The following is a 19,363-nucleotide window of genomic DNA, read 5'->3' as shown; positions in this document are numbered from 1 at the left end:
ATCTCCTAAGCCCCTGATTAGGAAACAGGAATTATTTAAACTTCAATCTTTGTCTTACCTGCTATTTCCCACTCCAGCACTGAACATATGTAATTTGAATATACCATTTCCAACTTCAACTGTATTGTGCAAAACAAAATAAATGAAAAGTGACTGAAAATGATGTTATTCCAGCAGTCACATGCATAACTTTTGCAATGACTTAAAACAGAGAAAAGTCCTTGTCCTGAGTTTCAAACACTAGGCTCATTCTGAAACAGACATGAAACACAACACAAAAAAACATAAATATTTTGCTGAAATATCACTCCATCCTTAGCCTGCAACACATGAAACCTTATTTCAACATGCTGAAATCCGCATCTTGCACAGGTGACTGACTTGAACCTAGATTTATGGCTGCTGTTGCAGAGCCAGGACCAAGTGCTGGTTTTGGTTACATCAGTGAAAATTCCCAAACAATTCCTCGGAAGTCTTCTGGATCTGTGTGACAGTAACACAGTCTGTCCCAGAACCAAGTGGGGAAAAAAATTCACAATATTATGACTTCTTTGTTTTACTGCTCTCTGCATCCTAGGGCTCTCTATTCAGACAATCATATTTGACTTCTCTGTTTGCCTTCTCTTTTTGTATCCAGCTTGCTTTTGCAACACGTATATCATAATATTCTCTGTTATTCTTGCCAGAGTGGCTAGGCAAAATTCCCCAAATGGCAGAGTCCCTTTAGTTAAACGCAGGGCATGTGTGCCATAAAAGCCTGTAAAACGGGAGTTGTTTATCCAAAGAAATATTAAAAGCAGGACACCAATCCAAATCAAACAAAAGCATAAATACCTCTAAGTTGTTTCATGACTTACTTTAAGTTCCAGCCATAAAACGCACAGCGCTATGGGTTTATAAGGTCTAATACTCCATAAGTATTTTCTTTGATGCAACTATGAAGTACTTACAAATACCACTGGGTACTGTATGGTACAGGTCGCCACGGAGCTATAAAGCTGCTATATGTCCATAATCAAACTTCCTAGGGACTGTAAGGTCACAGCAGCTGAAACAACAAAATACTTCATCCTAAATCTTCAAGGGGTCCAGAACACCTGCCCAGCCAGAGGATTCCCCAAGGGCCTCTAAACATAGAGGGGGGTGTGCTTGGAGTGGGCATGAACCTGCAAAAAAACAAAGTTGCTCCCATTTCTAAGCCCCCGTGTTTCTCTAGCACCTTATTATGGGACTTGACACAATACAGGGGGTTTGGGGGAAGAGCAGTAGTTATATTTTCACGGCCCAGTGGGATGCTTGCTTGTATCCACGGAGCCCATCACCCCAAAACACAAGCGGCCACCTATGCTGGATGCAAAATGGTCTCCATGAGCACTAGGAGAGTTGTGTGGGGCTCGTCTTTGTTGGAAAGACTTTGAGGTAGCACTTTCCTTCTTTGGGATCCTTGCCCCCAAACCCAGTGAAGGCAATGAGCTTTCCCCACCCCTTCAGTAACATCACAGGTATTGTATGAACCCTCATCACATCACCTGTGAACTTCACTGGTGTCTGCACCATGATCTTACTTGCCCTACTTCACCCCGTTTTGGAAAACAAGGATTGTGACTTCAGTACCTATCAGCTCTGACCAGAAACTAGGTGCAACAAGCCTTTGCCTCTGGAAGTAACTCTATTCCTGTTGATTTGATTGATAACAGATAGAACAAATACCTTCCTACTGGCCTGTAACACAATGCAATCTCATCCAGCAGAAGCACGTTATTAACAACCATCAGGTGTCTCACATCATAAATGACCATCAGGTGTCACCCCCTGTTGCCCTCTTCATACTTCCGAGTGACGAAGAAGGAAGGAATTGGGAAAGAAATGTTCCTCTAAACACCTTTTCTGAACTAAATCACTAATTTAAATTACTCCTTTCCAGGACCAGACAACAGAGATCCTTCCCCTTCTGTCACCAGACCCCACAAATCAGTAGGTTCTGCCTCATTTCTGAGCAGGGCCAGAGGGGTAAGATGACAGTCACTCCTGCCAAGATCTCTGGATCCACTGGAGTGTCCTTTGCCATGTCTCCATGCCAGTTCCCAGACCAGCAGAGCTCCCTCTGAGGGTGCCAGGGAAGAGCAGGGCAGATCCATATGGCCCACCCCATGCACTGGGCTATGCGGTGACAGGGACTTGGGAGCATCTGGGTCCTCGCATGGAGTGACATAACCAGCTTTCTCCCCCACATCAGTCACATGAAAAAACACCTACATTAGATAATAAGGAAAGAAAGGAACAAACCTCATATTCCTGACAGGGTCAGAGGTCAAAGCCCCCAGAGAGCAGTACGGATTTTAATTAACAGCATCACCATCAAGAGCATGGGAGCTTTCCACGTGGTCTGTACAACCTGACAGCCTTTCCTACAGCAGAGCCTCCTTTATCAGCATGCATTACTGGACCGGACCTTATAAATTATGAAGTCTCAAGGTGAGGAAGTCACGCATCATGCAAACACCTCACTCCCTGTGACAACTAGATTGAATCAATTTATCCGCTCTACGAGGAGACACTTGATTCCATCAACCTCAAGGAGCACTTCTCTGTAGACATCATTTCAAGCACATCTATTGATCAAACAGCCTGGCCACTGCCAATCATTTTAAAGTTATTTAGTAGCGGAGCTGCCAGTCACTTGTGCACAAATGAACAATGCTGAAAGTCTAAGCAGCTGGTGGAGAGCTGAAAGCAAACAGAATAATTCATCGTAGTCAAAGGAGATGGAAAAATATCAATTTTCAACTCACCCACAGGAATTATCTCTGACAAATTCGGCATCTTCATATCAGATATAATCAATGTTAAGTGCCAGAAAAATAATTTAGAAAACTGTACCACTAGTGGATAAGAAATATTGATGATTAACCTTCCCAGTAATCAGTAGCTTGCTAAACTGTTCTGTCAATGACCTCTATAAATATTTAATATTTTGGTAAAGGATTTTCTCATGTTTTACCTCTGCTTCCAAAACACACTGCAGAAATTCCTGCAACTTAGGCACAAAGACAAAGCTTTCCCTCCGTGCCTATATCTGAGGGAGATCTGTCGGTTGTACACTTTACAAAGAGACTCATTTTATGTTTCAAACAACAGGTATTTGGCTATGGTTCCATGTAATATGAAAGTCTCAGTGCACTTTTAATAGAGACCACTAAGAGCTCTACAGAACTTGCTTGTATTTTATTATCTGTCACTGAAATAGACATGAGGAAATTAATAAGGTAGACCTAGGCACAAATTTGGTTTCTCACTCAAATATAAGCTCAAACAGGAGTGATAGACTCTGCAGAAATTACTGCCTTGATTCAGCAGCCTGTTATCCCAGAAATCTGAGCTGGAGATTGCAATGGTCATTTCTGCCCTTAGAGTCCCTCTGCATGGTGATTTTTATCCCAATTACATGTGAATGATTCTCTAAAAGACAGAATTACTCTGCACACATCTGATGGTGAAAACTAGAATAGTCCCTACCCTGCGTGCCTCCAGGGATGAATTCCAGCACCAACCACACAGGTGTTAAATCCACTCTTTTCTGAAAAGTCCTTCCTAGTTCTCATCCACATACGCTCCAGAACAGGCCCTCCTTTATTACCTTGTGTTAATTCCCTTGGTTTTACTTCCCAGGTCCAGCTCAGAGACCTGCTATCTCGGCTGTTCTCGCTGAGAAGGGACCGCTACGTCCAGTGTTTGGGTGCTGCCGGCGGAGCTGCTCCGTGCGCGGCGCCATTCCCAGCATCAGCCTCCTCTGCTGGTACCAGGGAGCAGCCTATCGATCCTCCCGGCTCAGTGCAGAGCCCGTCTGCTTGCTAAAAGCCTCCGAGTGAGATATTAGTTGTTTGGACTCCATTTTTTCACTGAGAATAATGAGTTCGTGCTTTTCCATGCAGTAGCTGTGAATTCAGGATGGGTTTAGGAAGCCTGGTGTATGCTTATTCTATTGGAGCAACTAATCTTTAAGCCACACGGATTCTTTTTTTTTTCTTTTTTTCTTTTTTTTTTGTTTGTGACCATTCAAGAGCATGAAAGCCACAATGGTTATGGCTTTATGGCTTTACAAATCCGGAATACAAGTCAGGACAGGAGAAATAAAAGCAAAAAGCTAATACCAAGAGAAAAGGAACGCTAAGCCTATGCAGGTCTCCACAGCTATTACAAACCAGACCCCATCTCACAGCCCTCACTCGGGCAAGATTGCAACTGATGGGGGAGAAGAGGAGCAAGAGAAACCCCAGAGCCTCACATGTGCTGGTCTCTCTGCCGTCCAGTGAGACCAGCACCAGCTTCAGACAGTCACAGCCCCAAGAAGCAAGCAGCACGCAAACATTGCAGAAAACCAACATTGCAATTTCACGTGAGTCATGCCTGCTATCATTTGCTTTCTCCCCATTCCTCAGTGATGTCGCCTGGTCATTATAATGGCTGGCAATCAACATGAATTACTAATATTTTTCCATGTCATCTTTTTGGATGCAAAACACTACATTAACAGTGCAGAAACAAGAATTTTGTGATCTCCTTTGATGAAGCTTTTCAAGGCAGACAAGCCAACCAACAGGGACGGCCTGTGTGTGTACACATGCTTCAGCACACAGCTGTGGCCTGAGCATCCCTTCCAAGCCTACATTTCTGTGATTTTTTTTCCTCGGGGAGCAGAAGTGTTGGGAGGCTGAAGCAGGCAGCAGCGTATTTCTGGTTCTACAGGTGAAATTGCCAGGGAAGAAGACAGAGTAGAAGAAGCATATAGAGATTCTCTATGCTTTTTCCTCATTTAAGATTTTTTTTTTCATAAAAGCTAGACAGACTTGACTCTCTCCAGATTCAATTCTGCTAATGTGCTTACGCTGAGAAGGCAGTGCCACAGGGAAATGATTTAGTTTTGGAGGAAGGAGGGGAGAGGAGAAAAGGTGGGGAGAACCTTTAGTAATGTGTTTCTAAAAGGAAAATTGTTGTGATTTTCTGTTTTGTGTGTGTTTTTTTCTCTTCTTTAAACAAATCTTCATTTGCCTACAAATGCTAATATTGAGGAGGCTTGGGAAATGAGCTTATAACCTGGTAAGCTATCAACAGGCAAATATCCTATGCCTTAATGGCTTGTGGATCACAAGATACACACAGCCAGACCTTATTATAGTTATCCTCTAGATCAAAGGGTTTTCACATAAATGGGGTGCAGTCTACCATGGCAGGGAACCGCTGCAGCCTTCAGGATTTAACTGCTTAAAGTTTTGGTGATTACATAGTTGTTTTTTTGTAACCAGAGCTCAAAGCACTCTGTATAGCTAATGAGCAGGTAGAAGGAGGAAGACAGCTGAAAAGCAAAGTCTTGACAAACAGCTGTGGCAATAAGTGGCAATCCCAGCCCAAAAGGGTCAATCCCCTTATGAAACAGGCATTTAATCCTTTACAATTTTTAATTAAATATCTACCAAGAAGCCCGTAATACTTTCTTGAGACTCTGATTCCGTCGAGGGAGGAGGGACCACAAGTAGTTTCAGCTGAGATGCTGAGCCTGTGCAAAGCCGAGGGCCCCCAGGGAACAGCACCTCCCGGGCGGGTGGCGCAGGGGGAGCCCCAGCACGTCCCTGCTGCCCGCAGAATTTAATTAACGAAGGAGCGATTAATGAAGCCCCCACTCCGTCGGAGCCCGGCGACCCTCGCAGCCCGGGCAGGGCAGGGCATAGGGCGGACAGCCGGCTCCGCGACCCGCAGGGTCCCCCGGGAAGGGATTAGTGGGGGACACACCGAGCATCCCTGTAGGGTTTTGGGGGCTGCCGGGGGCGGGGGCCCGGCCGGTCCCCTCCCGACGTGGCCGGCGGTGGGAGGGCAGCCCCGTGCGGCGGCTCCGCGGCAGCATCTTCCCGGGGACATGGAGGGGGGGAGCCGGGGAAGCGAGCCCAGGGGGCTGCGGGGGACAAAGCCAGGAGGCAGGCGGGGACCCCCGGCTCTCCCCCCGCTTCTCCTCTCCCTTCCCTCGGCTCCGCTGCCGGCGGTGCCCGCGCTGCCGCCGCCAGCCCCGCATCCCAGGCAGGGCCCGGCGGTGCCCCAGCCCCTTCCCCGTCCCCTCGGCTCCCCTTACCTGTTCGGAAGAAAGCATCCACCTCGGAGTCGGGGACAGCGCCTTCCTCCGCCGCCCCTTCGCTGGGATTCATGGCTGGGGGAGACGAGGCGGCGAGCCCGGCGGCTGGTAATATCCAGTGAGTTAGGGAGGAGGAGGAGAGCCGGGAGAGAGAGAGGAAAAAAAGAGGGAGGGAGGAGAGGAGGGAGGAGAAGAGGGATGGAGGCGCGTTTAGCAGCGAGCCCAGCCGAGCGCCGCCCGGCTCATCCCAGCCGCGGTGCCTGCGGGGCGGCTGCCCCGGGGCTGGGCTGGGCTGCCCGGGGCGGGGTGCTGAGTCCCCGCCGAGTGAGTCCCCGCCGCCGCCGCCCCCCTCTCTCCCTCCGTCCCTCCCTCCGCCCGCTATTGTTCCGACCTGCCCCTCTCCGCGCTGATAACCCGGCACGGCTCGGCACGGCACCCACCGCTTCCCCTACCGGCACCTCCCGAGCCTGCGGCGTCCCCCGGGCAGCCCCGGCTGGGGGCTGGTGCTGGGTGTCCTCCCCCGGCTGCTCGGCAGCCCTACTGGTGCGCATCGCCAGCTTGCGCCGCTGCCATTCCGCCCCCCGGGCGAGCAGCCGCGGTGCTGGGCTGTCAGCTGGGCAGGTGGTCGGGGAATCGAGAGCAATAGCTCCTGTGGTTGAAAGGAAACACACCCCCACACCTTTTTTTTTTTTTTTTTCCTTCCTTGGTTGCTGTTCATGGGTTTTGGAAAGGCTCAGTGCAGCTGCGTGTTGCTGCAGGTACGCCTTCATGGCTTACCCCTTACGGTCCCAGGGGTGGAGAGGCAAAAAGGAGTTGGAAAAGCCGAGGTCCTGGTCCCAGCTCAGCTGCTGATGCAGCTATTTAAATGATTTTATTTCTCTGCTCTAGCTGCAGTATTTGTGATTTGGGACAATAATTGTTGTCCCCAAAGGAGCACCGTGAGGAATGCTTGTTTGTACTCTAGCAGCTGTGTTAAATACTATTCCCTAAGCCCAGCTATCAAGATTTCAAGCACAGACAGGCAGAGATAGACAAAAAGGCAGATATTTGCCATTTGGGCACTTTCCTTTCTTCTCCTGTTCACCTATTTGAAGTCTCACCAGCTCCTCATTCCTCTGTAATCACGTAACAGCCCTACGACTAGCAGCCTGCTTAAGGAGAAACATTGTTTAAGGCACCTAGGCAGAGCCCCACTGTAAAACAGGGCTGCTCTCACACCTTGGTTGCTCATCTTTTTGTTACCTCTGCCCTGGGAAAGGGGAAGCAACTGTTGGAGCAGCCACCCCTCTTGCTGGATCACCCTTGGATAACCCAGCCCTGTTACAGAAAAGCATCTTCCACTCTTAGAACGGAAGGTCTCAGCCAGCAGGTCCCTGTGCCCCCAGAATACCCGTGTGCCCCCGTGTCCCTGTAGGGATGATGCCCACTCACCGTTCCTTTGCCACTGAAGAACTCGGACGTTTGAGGGACTCTTGAGGTGCACAGGAGGAAGTGTGCTGGAGAGGACACAGACAAAATGTCTCCAGGTCACCGCAGAGGGACTCGCAGGGGCACTTCAGAAGAGCTCAGCACCAGTCTAGTGCGTCTCAGGAGAGAAAATACTCCAGGTAGCAGAAATCTCAGAACCAATTGGTTGTAAGCGACACTGTCTGGATCAGATCTCAATCTGTCGGGCAGGTTAGCAGCTGAGGCCAGCAGAGCCTTTTCTGTTCTACCGCTGAGTATTTCAGACAACACAGGAAAATAGATTTCCTCCATCAGCTCTCTTCCCAATAGAGGGTAGGGGAAGGCTGGAGTTGGATTCACACCCACAGACTGGGTATATTGTACTTGATAAGAGGGCTGAATCTTTCCCTGAAGAAGCTGAGGTATCAGAACAGCATTGAGCAGGCAAGCTGAGCAGATGCATCTCAGTCATATCTTCTCCAACCTTACTGTTTACTACTGGAACTGAAACAGAATTGAGAAGCAAACCATACATCAGGCCTGGGGATGGCAGAAATATAAACAAGCATCCTATAGAGATCTAGCATTTAGTTTCCCTCTAGTTGCTTTATTCTCTCCCTTCTGATCTACTGCCTGTTTCCCAAGCCTCACCCCAGCTGTGTTTAAGTATAGCCATTTACCTTTTTATGCTTAGGGATAAAAAGGGTCATTTCACAACTATCTGCAGAAAACAAGGCTAGGTGCAGACCTCTGTGCTGCCTCCTTAGGGCCATCAGCACACCAGGACTGGCTCAAACTCCAGCAGCAGGGCATTAACACACCACAAACACCTGAGCACAATCAGTCTTCCAAGCACCAGCCTTCTTCAGCAACCACTCATCCCTTTTCCACACCACAAGGCAGAAAAGCCTTCACTCTTCAAGGCCTAAGCAAGCTGCACCATTTCAAATCCTGCCTTGAGATTTCATCTCTGAATATTCATTACACACAGCCCTGCTTCACTCCTTAGCCCTTTCTGCCCCCCAGACTCTCACATGCAGCCTGATGTGCAAGCATGAGCTAAAGCTTTGGTAGCTGGGAAGACAGGAACTTCCCAGTGAAGCACTTAGAGTCCACTTGGGATTTTGTACAGTCTAGTGGGTTTCCGAGTCAAAGCGTTCCTTCTCCAGGAGCATCCTTAGAAGCTAGGCAGGAGTTACCTATAGCAAGGAAGGTTTTGCATTATTCAGCAAGGAGAATTAATGATGTCAGTGACAGAAATTTATATTCCCTTTTCATTATGAACCCTGCAGGTGTGGCCTATACCATTGATTGTAGAAGTCACATAGGCAACAGAAAATGCCCTTGTCTGCATAACCTGCAACCACTTTAGAAAATGCTGAGAGATGGAGGGCAGTTCATTTAACTCACCTGCCACGCTGATAACTATACTGATTTCTGTTAATATTAAACCAGTTAAGGCACTTAGATTTAACCATATAAAATACAGATAGTTTCTGCAAACAGCTATTTTTTTTTCTTCATAGGGCAACTTCATTAGAACAAGAATGGTCCTAGGTCTTTCTCATGCTTTGAAACAAATGGGATTTCCTACTTTTTAAAGAATAAAGGGTTGTTGTTCCTTTTTTTTTTTTTTTTTAAATCTAGTTTCATTCAAGTACATCAAGACCTAGCTGTGTATTTCTGTTGCCACCTCTGCCGGGCTAGGTGCAGCACTCCTGAGCTTGCAGCTCCACCGGCCAGGAAAGCCCCGCACAACATCTTCACTGTTTTCATGATATTATCATTGAAGCACCAGTGCTGCTGACACGTTTTGCACACAGCATGGATATGCAGGATGGGGAGAATACACATCAGTAAGGTCCAGTGCAACCCCAGACGTTGTGAGCTGCTATTTTCATTACCACTGTGATACAAGCAGGGCTGTCACTGTAAAGTATCCTCAACCACTTGGAGCCACCATGACTTCAGTTCAATTCTCAGCAACAAGTTCATGATTTGTATCATTCAAAGAAGAGCTGTTAAATATGGAATAAAATACTTTCTGCAATCTGTAAGTCACCTTTTTGTTATAACACTGAAGGTACCTCCAAGTTCTTTGCAATACAAAACACCAAATAAAACAAAACAAACAAACAAAACCACCTGCAGAATTACATAAGCCAAAATGCACCAGTCTCATTGACAGACACTGTGTTAACTTTTCGCATGGCTCTACTTGGCAAATATTTCAATTCATAACAAAAAAACTAGTTTAGGTGGGTACAAATGTTCTTATTTGTGTGAGCCTTGAAGCTGCTCAAGTAGCAGAAACTGTCTCACAGGCTTTTGACTTAAGTCCTCTACTACAGTCAAGTTTTCCAACAGGACAGCAATAGATGGCATCAGGGACAAAACATATTTTAGCTCGATCTCACAAGCCTGTGAACTATAGGATGGGAGGAGGGGAAAGTATTTGAACAACTAATCAATAAATTTTGTTTTACCAAGACGGCAGATCCAAGATAGGATAAGTGTATTTGAAGGCTGTGGGGCAGTTGCAGTGCTGGAAACAATGCAGCACTCAGAGGAAACACACGCAATGTGGGTGTCCCACAGGAGGGATCAGGAGTCAATTGCTGCAACACCCAGGACCCATGCCAAGGCTCCTTATTCAAAACGGGACGGAGAGAAAACCCATCCTGCCAGGCTCAGCCAACAGCTGAAGTCTGCAAGGTGCTGCAGAGACCGTTACTTGTGCAGAAAGTCCCTTCCTGTCGGTGTCACAGCACCATCTAAATGCAAAGTGTTAATGGGTAGGATCAAAGAGAAAGCCTCAACAGCAGAGCAGGAAAACCTAAGTCTTAAAAGCACCTAGGGCTGCCTCATTAATAAGTTATTTGCAGTTACATTCTGGGGTATGTGAGAAAAATTTCTCACACCCAGAGACCTGTTCAGACCCATGCCTAGGTATTAGAGTTGAAATTACGGTGCTCTTACACTGGGCTGAGTGCAGGGGGTGGAAGTGTCTGCTCATATTCCAGACTATTAGGAATCCTGCAGGGGAAAATCTGTGAGCCCCCAGAAACACGGTGCGCAAAGAAGCCTCTAGGGCAGGATGGAGGAGGCAGAAGGCATGTTTCACATGTTTAGACACAAATGCCCGCACATACGTCAAAGATTATTGCTGTGTTCAATAGACAATGCGCACATCGAGGTTGGCTTTGCAGCAGCCATGTGTACGTTACACATGCAAGTTAGCTCGACCCTTTACTCAGATGTGAACAGCTGTATGAGTAGGCATGGAGCAAGCCCTAATCCCATGGCAAAGGGTTTGTCTCAGCATCATCTCTGCTGCTGTTATCCTCCAAAGCTGAAGTGGGAATGTCTATTGGTTGCCACCTACTCTCCTGCTTCAAGAGTCGACATTATCTCCAATTTCCCTGAACTTGGGCAGGAAGATGAGCAATAATCACTCCTCCTCAAAAACACTACCCCATCTAGAAGACAGTGACAACAATTAGCAAGATAATTTAAAAACTATATAATAGTTTTGCACAGGTCCTTTGCTAAGTTTACAGATCTGAGTCTGGAAAGAGTCAATCGTGACTGAAAATCCTTTTTCCCATGGTAGCTGTTTTGTTACACTTGTTAATTAAATTGCTAGTGCCAGTGGATCACCATTTTTATTAAATAGTGGGGGGAAAAAAAAAATTAAAAAAAAAGAAAAAAAGAAAACTAATTGCAAAGGTGGTATCCTTCAGCCAGATCCCATTTGCTACAGCAGGGCAGACAAGACAAGCTTGCATTGGCCAAGTCTAGGCTCTATTTTTATGTACACAAAGAACTTCAGTCTTAAGCACAGTTAAGCTGGAACATTTTCTTCTAACTAAATTTCTTGCAAACTTTTAATCCTGGCTCTGCAATTTGGCGCGATTCTTAATGATACAGAGAATTATTTATTTACCAGGAGTTTTTGTACTCCCTGCAACCTCCCAGGCACATTCTGCCCAGTGCAGAAAGAGTTACAGAGCTAAACTAGAAAAAGGAAATATTAAACATTGAAATGTTTTGGGGAGAATTTTAAATGCAGATATTAGCTATTCAGAAAAACAATCTTAAGGTGAAGCATGCATTAAAATTAAACAGTGACTACTACTTTATTACCATAAGCATTCATTTCAGTTCACTTGTAGGATACTAATTTCACACATGGTTGGGCATAAATACTAACCTGTTTTCTATTTCACCAGTACAAATTAGTGTAAGAAAGAAACCTTTTTCCCTGTTGTTGTGTATGCAAAAACAAAAACAATGTGAGCTCAGTTTAGTTTCTATAGAAAGTCAGAAAACTAAATGATTGGATCTGAGATTGGATCTATAAATTTGTTACAGCATTTAAGATTTGGATTCTCAAAAGAAGCCCTAATAAACTCACAATAATCAGCTAAAACACTAAAAGTATCCCTAGGACATCAAGCAATTCATGTATCTTTATTAAGTTAAGTGATGTCATCACTGACATCCTTTCAAAATCCCCTGGACACTCTTACTGCAAACTGCACTATAAAGTCCTCATACAACCTGCCAGCAACCTGTACAGACCCTATACCAGGAGGTCACTGACCCTGCTCCATGTCTTACAGTGTCTGATGTACAGAACATCGTAATATTCACAGCACCAGATACTGGTAATTGGAGAATCTTTTCTGAAATTTCACAAATAAGCAAGGTTACTAATCAAATTAGGGCTTTTTGTTTGTTGGGTTGGGTTGGGTTGGTGGGTTTTGTTTGTTTGTTTGTTGGTTGGTCGTTTTTTAAAATGAACATCACAGCATCGGTCATGTAATAAATTTAGTTGAGCTTTTATCTGCAGAGCTGCATGTGAGTAACTGTCACAAGATACCCATCAGCTGTACTTATTTATTTATTTATTTATTGTTTATTTTTAACAGAATTACTGTTACTGAAGGCTGCACTCAGTAAATTACCAATGCCCAGTCTGATGCACTGGAATTGTTCAGTGACCCACACTCCTACAAGCACACGCTTGTTTTGTTCCCTAGATCTCAGGGGCAGTTCTAACTCTTCCCAACCCCAGGGCAGGGGGCAGTTGTTCAGTGTCTCTCTGCTTTCTGGCAACTACTTTTCTCCAGAGAGCTTTAAGGGTCCTGCTAAGCAGAACTCCCCTTCTGCCACTTTTCCCATATCTCTTTGCAGCCTGGCTTAAAGCTATGGCTGGAGAGTTTCCAGATATTCCGCTTCATTAGTTGTCCTTTTGGCTTTCTCTTTCTTGCCTATTAGTGGGTCTCCTTTTCCCTGCTGCCTTGTGACAAGAGGGTCACAAGGAAGCAGAGTAGCTCCAGCTTGCTCCCAGTACCGCTTGCTGAAGGTAAGCATGAAGGAGAGAAGGCGTGAGGACACTGGGAGTGCAAAAGAAGCATGTATGACTGTGACCAAGGACTAAGCAGTAGGCGAGGAGGAAGGTTTGGCCAACCAGGAACATCCCGGTGCTGCCAGGCCTCACGGGCTGAGGGCCAGGCTCCCACTCCGCTCCCAACCCTTACAGGCCTGGTGCTTCGCTGCTTGCAGCGCTCCTTCAGATCTCACACAGCTCAAAGCCCAGCCTAGCTCTGGACTCTAAAAGTAGGTCTCTGCTGCCACCACATCCTGCTCGGGGTACCCTACATTTCCCATACATTAAAAAGTCAGGGATGGATTTCCATTATTCACAAGGAGACCTAAGCAGACAGACAGGGATGATGTGTGCGTATGGTTCATTGCCAGTTCCTTAGGAGCTTTGTTCCAGTTCTGCCAATCATAGAAACACAAGGTTGGAAAGGATCTACAAGATTAGCTAGTTCAACCATCCTCCTATTACCAATACTACCCACTAAGCTATTAAATCATATCTCGTAACATCTTGTCCAGGTGCTTCTTGAACATTGTGAGGGGCAGTGACTCCACCACCTCCCTGGGCAGGCCGTTCCAGTGCCTGACCATTCTTTGAGAGAAAAAAATTTTCATGATATATAATCTAAATCTCCCCAGGTGCAACTTGTGGCCATTTCCTCGAGTCCTATCATTAGTTATCTGAGAGAAGAGGCCGATCCCCTTCTCATCACAACCTCCCTTCAGGAAGTTGTAGAGTGCAATGAGGCCTCCCCTGAGCCTCCTCTTTTCCAGACTAAACAACCCCAGCTTCCTCAGCCTCTCCTCACAAGACTTGTGTTCCAGACCCCTCACCAGTTTTGTTGCCCTTCTCTGGACACGCTCCAGGGCTTCGATGTCCTTCTTGTAGTGAGGGGCCCAAAACTGAACACAGTACTCGAGGTGCGGCCTCACCAGAGCAGAGTACAGGGGGTGATCACCTCCCTGGACCTGCTGGCCACGCTATTTCTAAAACAAGCCAGGATGACATTGGCCTTCTTGGCCACCTGGGCACACTGCTGGCTCATGTTCAGCCGAGCATCGATCAACACTCCCAGGTCTCTTTCCTCTTCACAGTCTTCTAGCCACTGTCCCCCAAGCCTAGAGCGCTGCATGGGGTTGTTATGGCCAAAGTGCAGGACCCGGCACTTGGCCTTGTTAAACCTCATCCCACTGACCTCAGCCCAGCAGTCCAGCCTATCCAGATCCCTCTGAAGGGCCACCCTACCCTCAGGCAGACCGACACTATCTCCCAACTTGGTGTCATCTGCAAACTTACTGAGGGTACACACAGCCCCCTCATCCAGATCATCAATAAAGATATTAAACAAGATTGGCCCCAGTACCGACCCCACTTGTAACGAACGCCAGCTGGACTTAACTCTGTTAACCATGACCCACTGGGCACGGCCCTCCAGCCAGTTCTTTACCCAGAGAAGAGTGTACCTGTCCAGGCCACGGGCAGACAGTTTCCCCAGGAGAATACTGTGGGAGACCGTACCAAAGGCCTTGCTGAAGTCTAAGTAGACTACATCAACAGCCCTTCCCTCATCTACCAGTCTGGTCACATGATCATAGAAGGAGATGAGGTTGGACAAGCACGACCTGCCTTTCATGAACCCGTGCTGGCTGGGCCTGATCCCCTGGATACCACGCAAGTGCCATGTGATCTCACCCAAGATGATGTGCTCCGTAACTTTCCCTGGAACCGAGGTCAGGCTACAGGCCTGTAGTTCCCCGGGTTCTCCTTATGGCCCTTCTTGTAGATGGGAGTCACATCAGCAAGACTCCAACCCTCTGGGACCTCTCCAGATAACCAGGAACGCTGATAGATGGTGGAAAGCAGCTTGGCAATTACTTCCGCCAGCTCCCTCAGCACCCTAGGGTGCTGACTGCACTCTGCCAACTGCAGATGTGAATGATTTTCACCTCAGAAGAATGCTCCAGTGGCAGAAGATTCAGAGTGGAACCTCAGTACCACAGAGAGGCACCAAAGCCTCCATATTATTGTTGTTGTCATGGTTATTGCTGCTGTTTTTGGTATAATTTGTCACTTTGTATTTTTAATTCCAGTATGGATGGGACCCAGAGTCAGGCAGAAGTACAGATCTGGTGTGCTGAGATCTTACAAGGAGATAAAGTAAGGATCCAGGTGGGAAGTCCCAGATGATACCACTTCACAAGAGGGGCAGGACTGTATCTGAAGATAATGGTGCTTGCCCCAAGAGAGGGGTCAGTTACGTGACAAAAGGTAAGGCTGACATACTTTCTGCAGAAGAAGAGCTGCCTTCAAGGTGGGTATTTCTCCAGCCCAGTCTGTCAGTCCAGTAGGGGCTGGTATCAAAATTACCTCCAGGAAAGCTGAGCTATAAATTCTTAAGGACCACACATGATTCTGAGTATCTTTGAAAGCCTAATGCCTCACAGCTGCTGGAGCCAGAGTACTCCATTCCTTCAAAGGGGAAACCTTCAGTGGTCATCTGGATCTGTTTAGAAACTCTGATATCTGCTAAAAAGGAAGCTCTCTGTATCATTATGGCTGATATCATGAATCTAGTAACTTCAACCACTGTACATAAGCACCGACCATTTTCCTTTCTTTGACTACGTAAGTCAGCTCTTCCCTGTACTCTGGTGAACATCTGGAAGAGACCAAATCCACGCTATGCTCTGTTAGCAAACTTTATTTTACAGACATCACTAGACAGTTCATGATCCAGAGCTGCAACAGGTCCAAGCTACAGGTCATGGGCCACCTGGCTACTGAGACTCAGCATCTTTGGATCAGGTCTCATTGGTCCTGGAAGAAAATGTTTTTTAACTTGCCAGAGGACCAGCAGACCTGCTGTATGACACATACAGAAGTTTACAAAGGGCTTCGTATCCATTGTCCTGTCAGTAACTAGATGAGGCATAACACATTTCAGAAATACTTCACTTCTTGGGTAGAGCCAGCTAGGGCAGCGCTAGGGAGCTCAGGATACCAAACAAATAGCCAGAAAGGGAAGGCTGGGCAACCTCTGTTGTTTCAGTGCAAGGTAAAGTTGGGCTAATATCAGTTTTTAACATCTAATAAATTTGCTGTAACACACAGTTTTGGCAGGAGTGGCTGAAACAGTTCTGCCAGAAGTCAGGAGAAAGAATTCAGGATGTGTTGCTTTCAAAATTTGACATTTTGACCCTCTATCTGAAAATGGTACTTTTTCCTTCAGAGATGCTTCTTTCTTTAAATGGATGGTGGTTAAAGACAAGCCAAGCATCCTGAAAGTGAACAAATACAGGGTGCCTGTGCAGCTCAAGGAGTTATGGCTACTGGAAATATTCTAAACCTGCGTCTATGTGGTGCGTGCTCAGCGATATTCACTCTGGTACACCGCCAAAGAGAAATACTTTTACTCCAGTGCCAAAAACAGAACAACAAATACATATTACATAGAAACAAATACTGGGAGTAAGGATTCTTAGAGTAATTTCCGAAGTTTCTTTGTGCTATGAATTATGACCTTTCAGAGAACAATTATCCCTCTAAATAATAATTAACCTATCTGCAACAGGGCAGTAGTATATTCTTACCTTCAGGGAAAGGCTAAATTCATTATGGTTCAGTGAAATATTCTTAGTTATACAGCTTAATGACACACTACTTCAGGGTGAATTTTACTCCTATGAGAAGTCCCAGCTAATCCTTTGCACAGAATTGAATTCCACGTTCATATTTATGAAGAGTCATACGGAGTTACAGCAAGGTATTTTGGTGCCCAAGAGACACACATTTCCCTTCCAGCTTCTGGTTTCTCCTCCCAGCCAGCACTGCAGGTACTGCTCTGGGGCACAGCCACATTTGGCCCCATTTGGTCATAGGAGTGACACTCAAAAAGCAGCCCCCCACTCCAAGTCTGATATTCTGCAAGTGCTAAATAATAAATCATTGTGAGGTTCTGCAAGACAAAGCTTTTATCTCAAAGATAAATCTCATCATCAGTCAGAAAATGGAGCAGCACAACATGACAACTAAATTTAAGATTCAAATGCTGATATTGTAAAGGTACTTGCTTTTCCTAAACAACAGAAGTAAGCACTGCAGTCATTGGTACCATTCTCACAGTCAAAGAATATTTGAAACCCATGAATTCATATTTGTTCGTCTAATGACATTTTGATCCTTTTATTTTAATCTCTTGCCATGGCAATCCTTCCTGCTCTCTTTATATACACATGTATATATAGAAAATTTGGGGATGATTCTCCTCCAGTCAATGGAAAGGGGAGTTTCATGAATGCTTCTTTTTTTTTTTTTTTTTCTTTTTCTTGATGTGGGGAAGCAAATTATGACCGATTTTGGCAATGAAGACAACAGTTCTCTACTAAACATTTTTCTAGATTTCCCAATGACTATTATTTTGTCTAAGCTATTAGACTAAAGAGTTTTTCTGCATCTTGTAATTGCGACATAGCACAACATCAGCATTTAGTTTCAGTCAGTAGAGTACATAAGTGTCAGAAATCTCTTTTGTCTTTAGCTATGGAACTGAAATAAAATCCTGGACTCGGTAAAATTAAAGACAAAAGTCCCCGTAGCAAAAAGGAGACCAAATTTCATCCAAACATTTTTTAGTCTGATCAGTGTAAGATGTTTTTATTGCTGAAAATCCCAGGTTCAAATACTACACAGCATCCATTTAGATTGTGAAACTGGAACTAATCTTAGGAAGTTTACTCAGGAGCTATTTCTCGTACTTGAGTTAAAATCAACATTTGTTACATTTTAATGGTTTCAGTAAAGTGTATTGTTCAGAAAATCAGTCCTCCACCCTATGCTAACGTGCTCCAGGATCTCCCTCACTACTTTCTTCTGCATCAGTTATTAGACCTTGCCCTACCCTAACAACATCAAAATCATTCTTTGCGAAGTTGCAGCTAATTTCAGAATTACACAAACAGCTTATTTTTTTCCCTGATATATTTTCATGTGTTTATCTTCACTGAATTTCATTTGCCATCATACTGCCCCATCATCTAGTTTTATTAATCCTTCCAGACATCCTCCCAGTCCTCTATGGTTTCTTGCTTAGTTTTGCCACTTCATTATTCAATTCATCTTCTAGATCATAATGAATTGTATTGAAAGCTATATTCTCTACAGTACAGAGTGATTATTCTTAATATTGAATTGGCTTGTGCTATGATACATTTAGTGGTGCAAGAAACAAAATCCAAAAAGCATTAGAAAAAGAAAAATACTCTAACACGGGTCCCTAAAGAAAAGGAAAGCTAGCTGGACTTCTCATCCTTGCCAGGGCACAGGGCTTTTTTCTTTTTCTTTTTCTTTTTCTTTTTCTTTTTCTTTTTCTTTTTCTTTTTCTTTTTCTTTTTCTTTTTCTTTTTCTTTTTCTTTTTCTTTTTCTTTTTCTTTTTCTTTTTCTTTTTCTTTTTCTTTTTCTTTTTCTTTTTCTTTTTCTTTTTCTTTTTCTTTTTCTTTTTCTTTTTCTTTTTCTCTTTCTCTTTCTCTTTCTCTTTCTCTCTCTTTTTCTTTTTCTTTTTTCTTTTTTCTTTTTTCTTTTTTCTTTTTTCTTTTTTCTTTTTTCTTTTTTCTTTTTTCTTTTTTCTTTTTCTTTTCTTTCCCCAGGCTCCAAACCCCTTTCTGTGGTTTATGGTATGCTAACAAAACAGCACACATTTAAATTAGAACTTGATGCTTCCAACCCTTCCAGTGCATGGGAGTTGAATATCCCCACTGCATCAGCATTGTCTCTGCTTGCTTCAGCCCTCCTTGTACCCGGGAAGAGTAATGCTAGGCTGGTCCCACACGCTGACATGTCTGCCTCCCCACTAGGAGCTCCTGCCATCTCCCGCAAGCTGAGATGGTAGAGGGAATAACTGAGAAAGAAAAGAGGAGGGAAGGGAAACATCACCACACTGGAATGATGCCCAGAGTCCAGTGAAGTTAGGCACTCAAGTCCTATTACAATTTTGTAGAAGTTAAGTGCCAAAGCCCCTGAAAACCGTTTTAAAAATCCCTAAAGAAATGGTTATATCTACCACACTTTGCCAAGGCATGGAGCTGCCTCCTCGCTGTGCTGTAGTTTTGTCTCTAACTGTGTGGGTGGACATTTTTAGACACTAACATCAGGCAGAGGAGCTACTGACTCAGAATCTGCTGTGAACTTTCAACTAACAGGAGTCAACCCCAGAGTCTCTCTCTGGAAAAAAAAAAAAAAAAAAAAAAAAAAAGAAAGAAAGAGAGAGAGAGAGTTTTCTGCAGCCTCTGAGAAATTTGTCCATTAAAAGGTTTCAGAAACCACCAGCTGAGCCCACCCAACAGACACCGCTCTGTGGCCACCCCCTATGCACAGGCACACGCCTTCAGAGCCCGGTGTAACTTTCATA

The 19,363-nt window shown here is 45.2% G+C and overlaps 1 protein-coding gene across 25 annotated transcripts in view; it reads right to left on the bottom strand.

Annotated features, from left to right (window-relative positions):
* KALRN (kalirin RhoGEF kinase) overlaps window positions 1–8,784 on the bottom strand; it is a 502,153-nt gene extending 493,369 nt beyond the window's left edge. For 7 of the 25 annotated variants that reach the window (XR_014586050.1, XM_083841873.1, XM_083841898.1 and 4 more), the window contains exon 1: window positions 6,122–6,478. Coding sequence is in view for 20 of the 25 variants with exons in the window: in XM_083841873.1 (XP_083697999.1) it covers window positions 6,122–6,194 (73 nt within the window). In the remaining 5 variants the exon portion in view is untranslated. Of the gene's footprint in view, window positions 1–6,121; window positions 6,486–6,561; window positions 6,837–7,552; window positions 8,203–8,247; window positions 8,383–8,766 lie in introns of those variants that run through there. The other 18 variants (XR_014586048.1, XR_014586049.1, XM_083841887.1 and 15 more) reach the window with 11 other exon arrangements.
* Window positions 8,785–19,363: the final 10,579 nt, after the last annotated feature.

This window comes from Anser anser (assembly GCF_964211835.1).
Source record: "Anser anser genome assembly, chromosome: 6".
Lineage (NCBI taxonomy): Eukaryota > Metazoa > Chordata > Aves > Anseriformes > Anatidae > Anser > Anser anser.
This window is presented reverse-complemented; position numbering and strand designations above follow the sequence as displayed.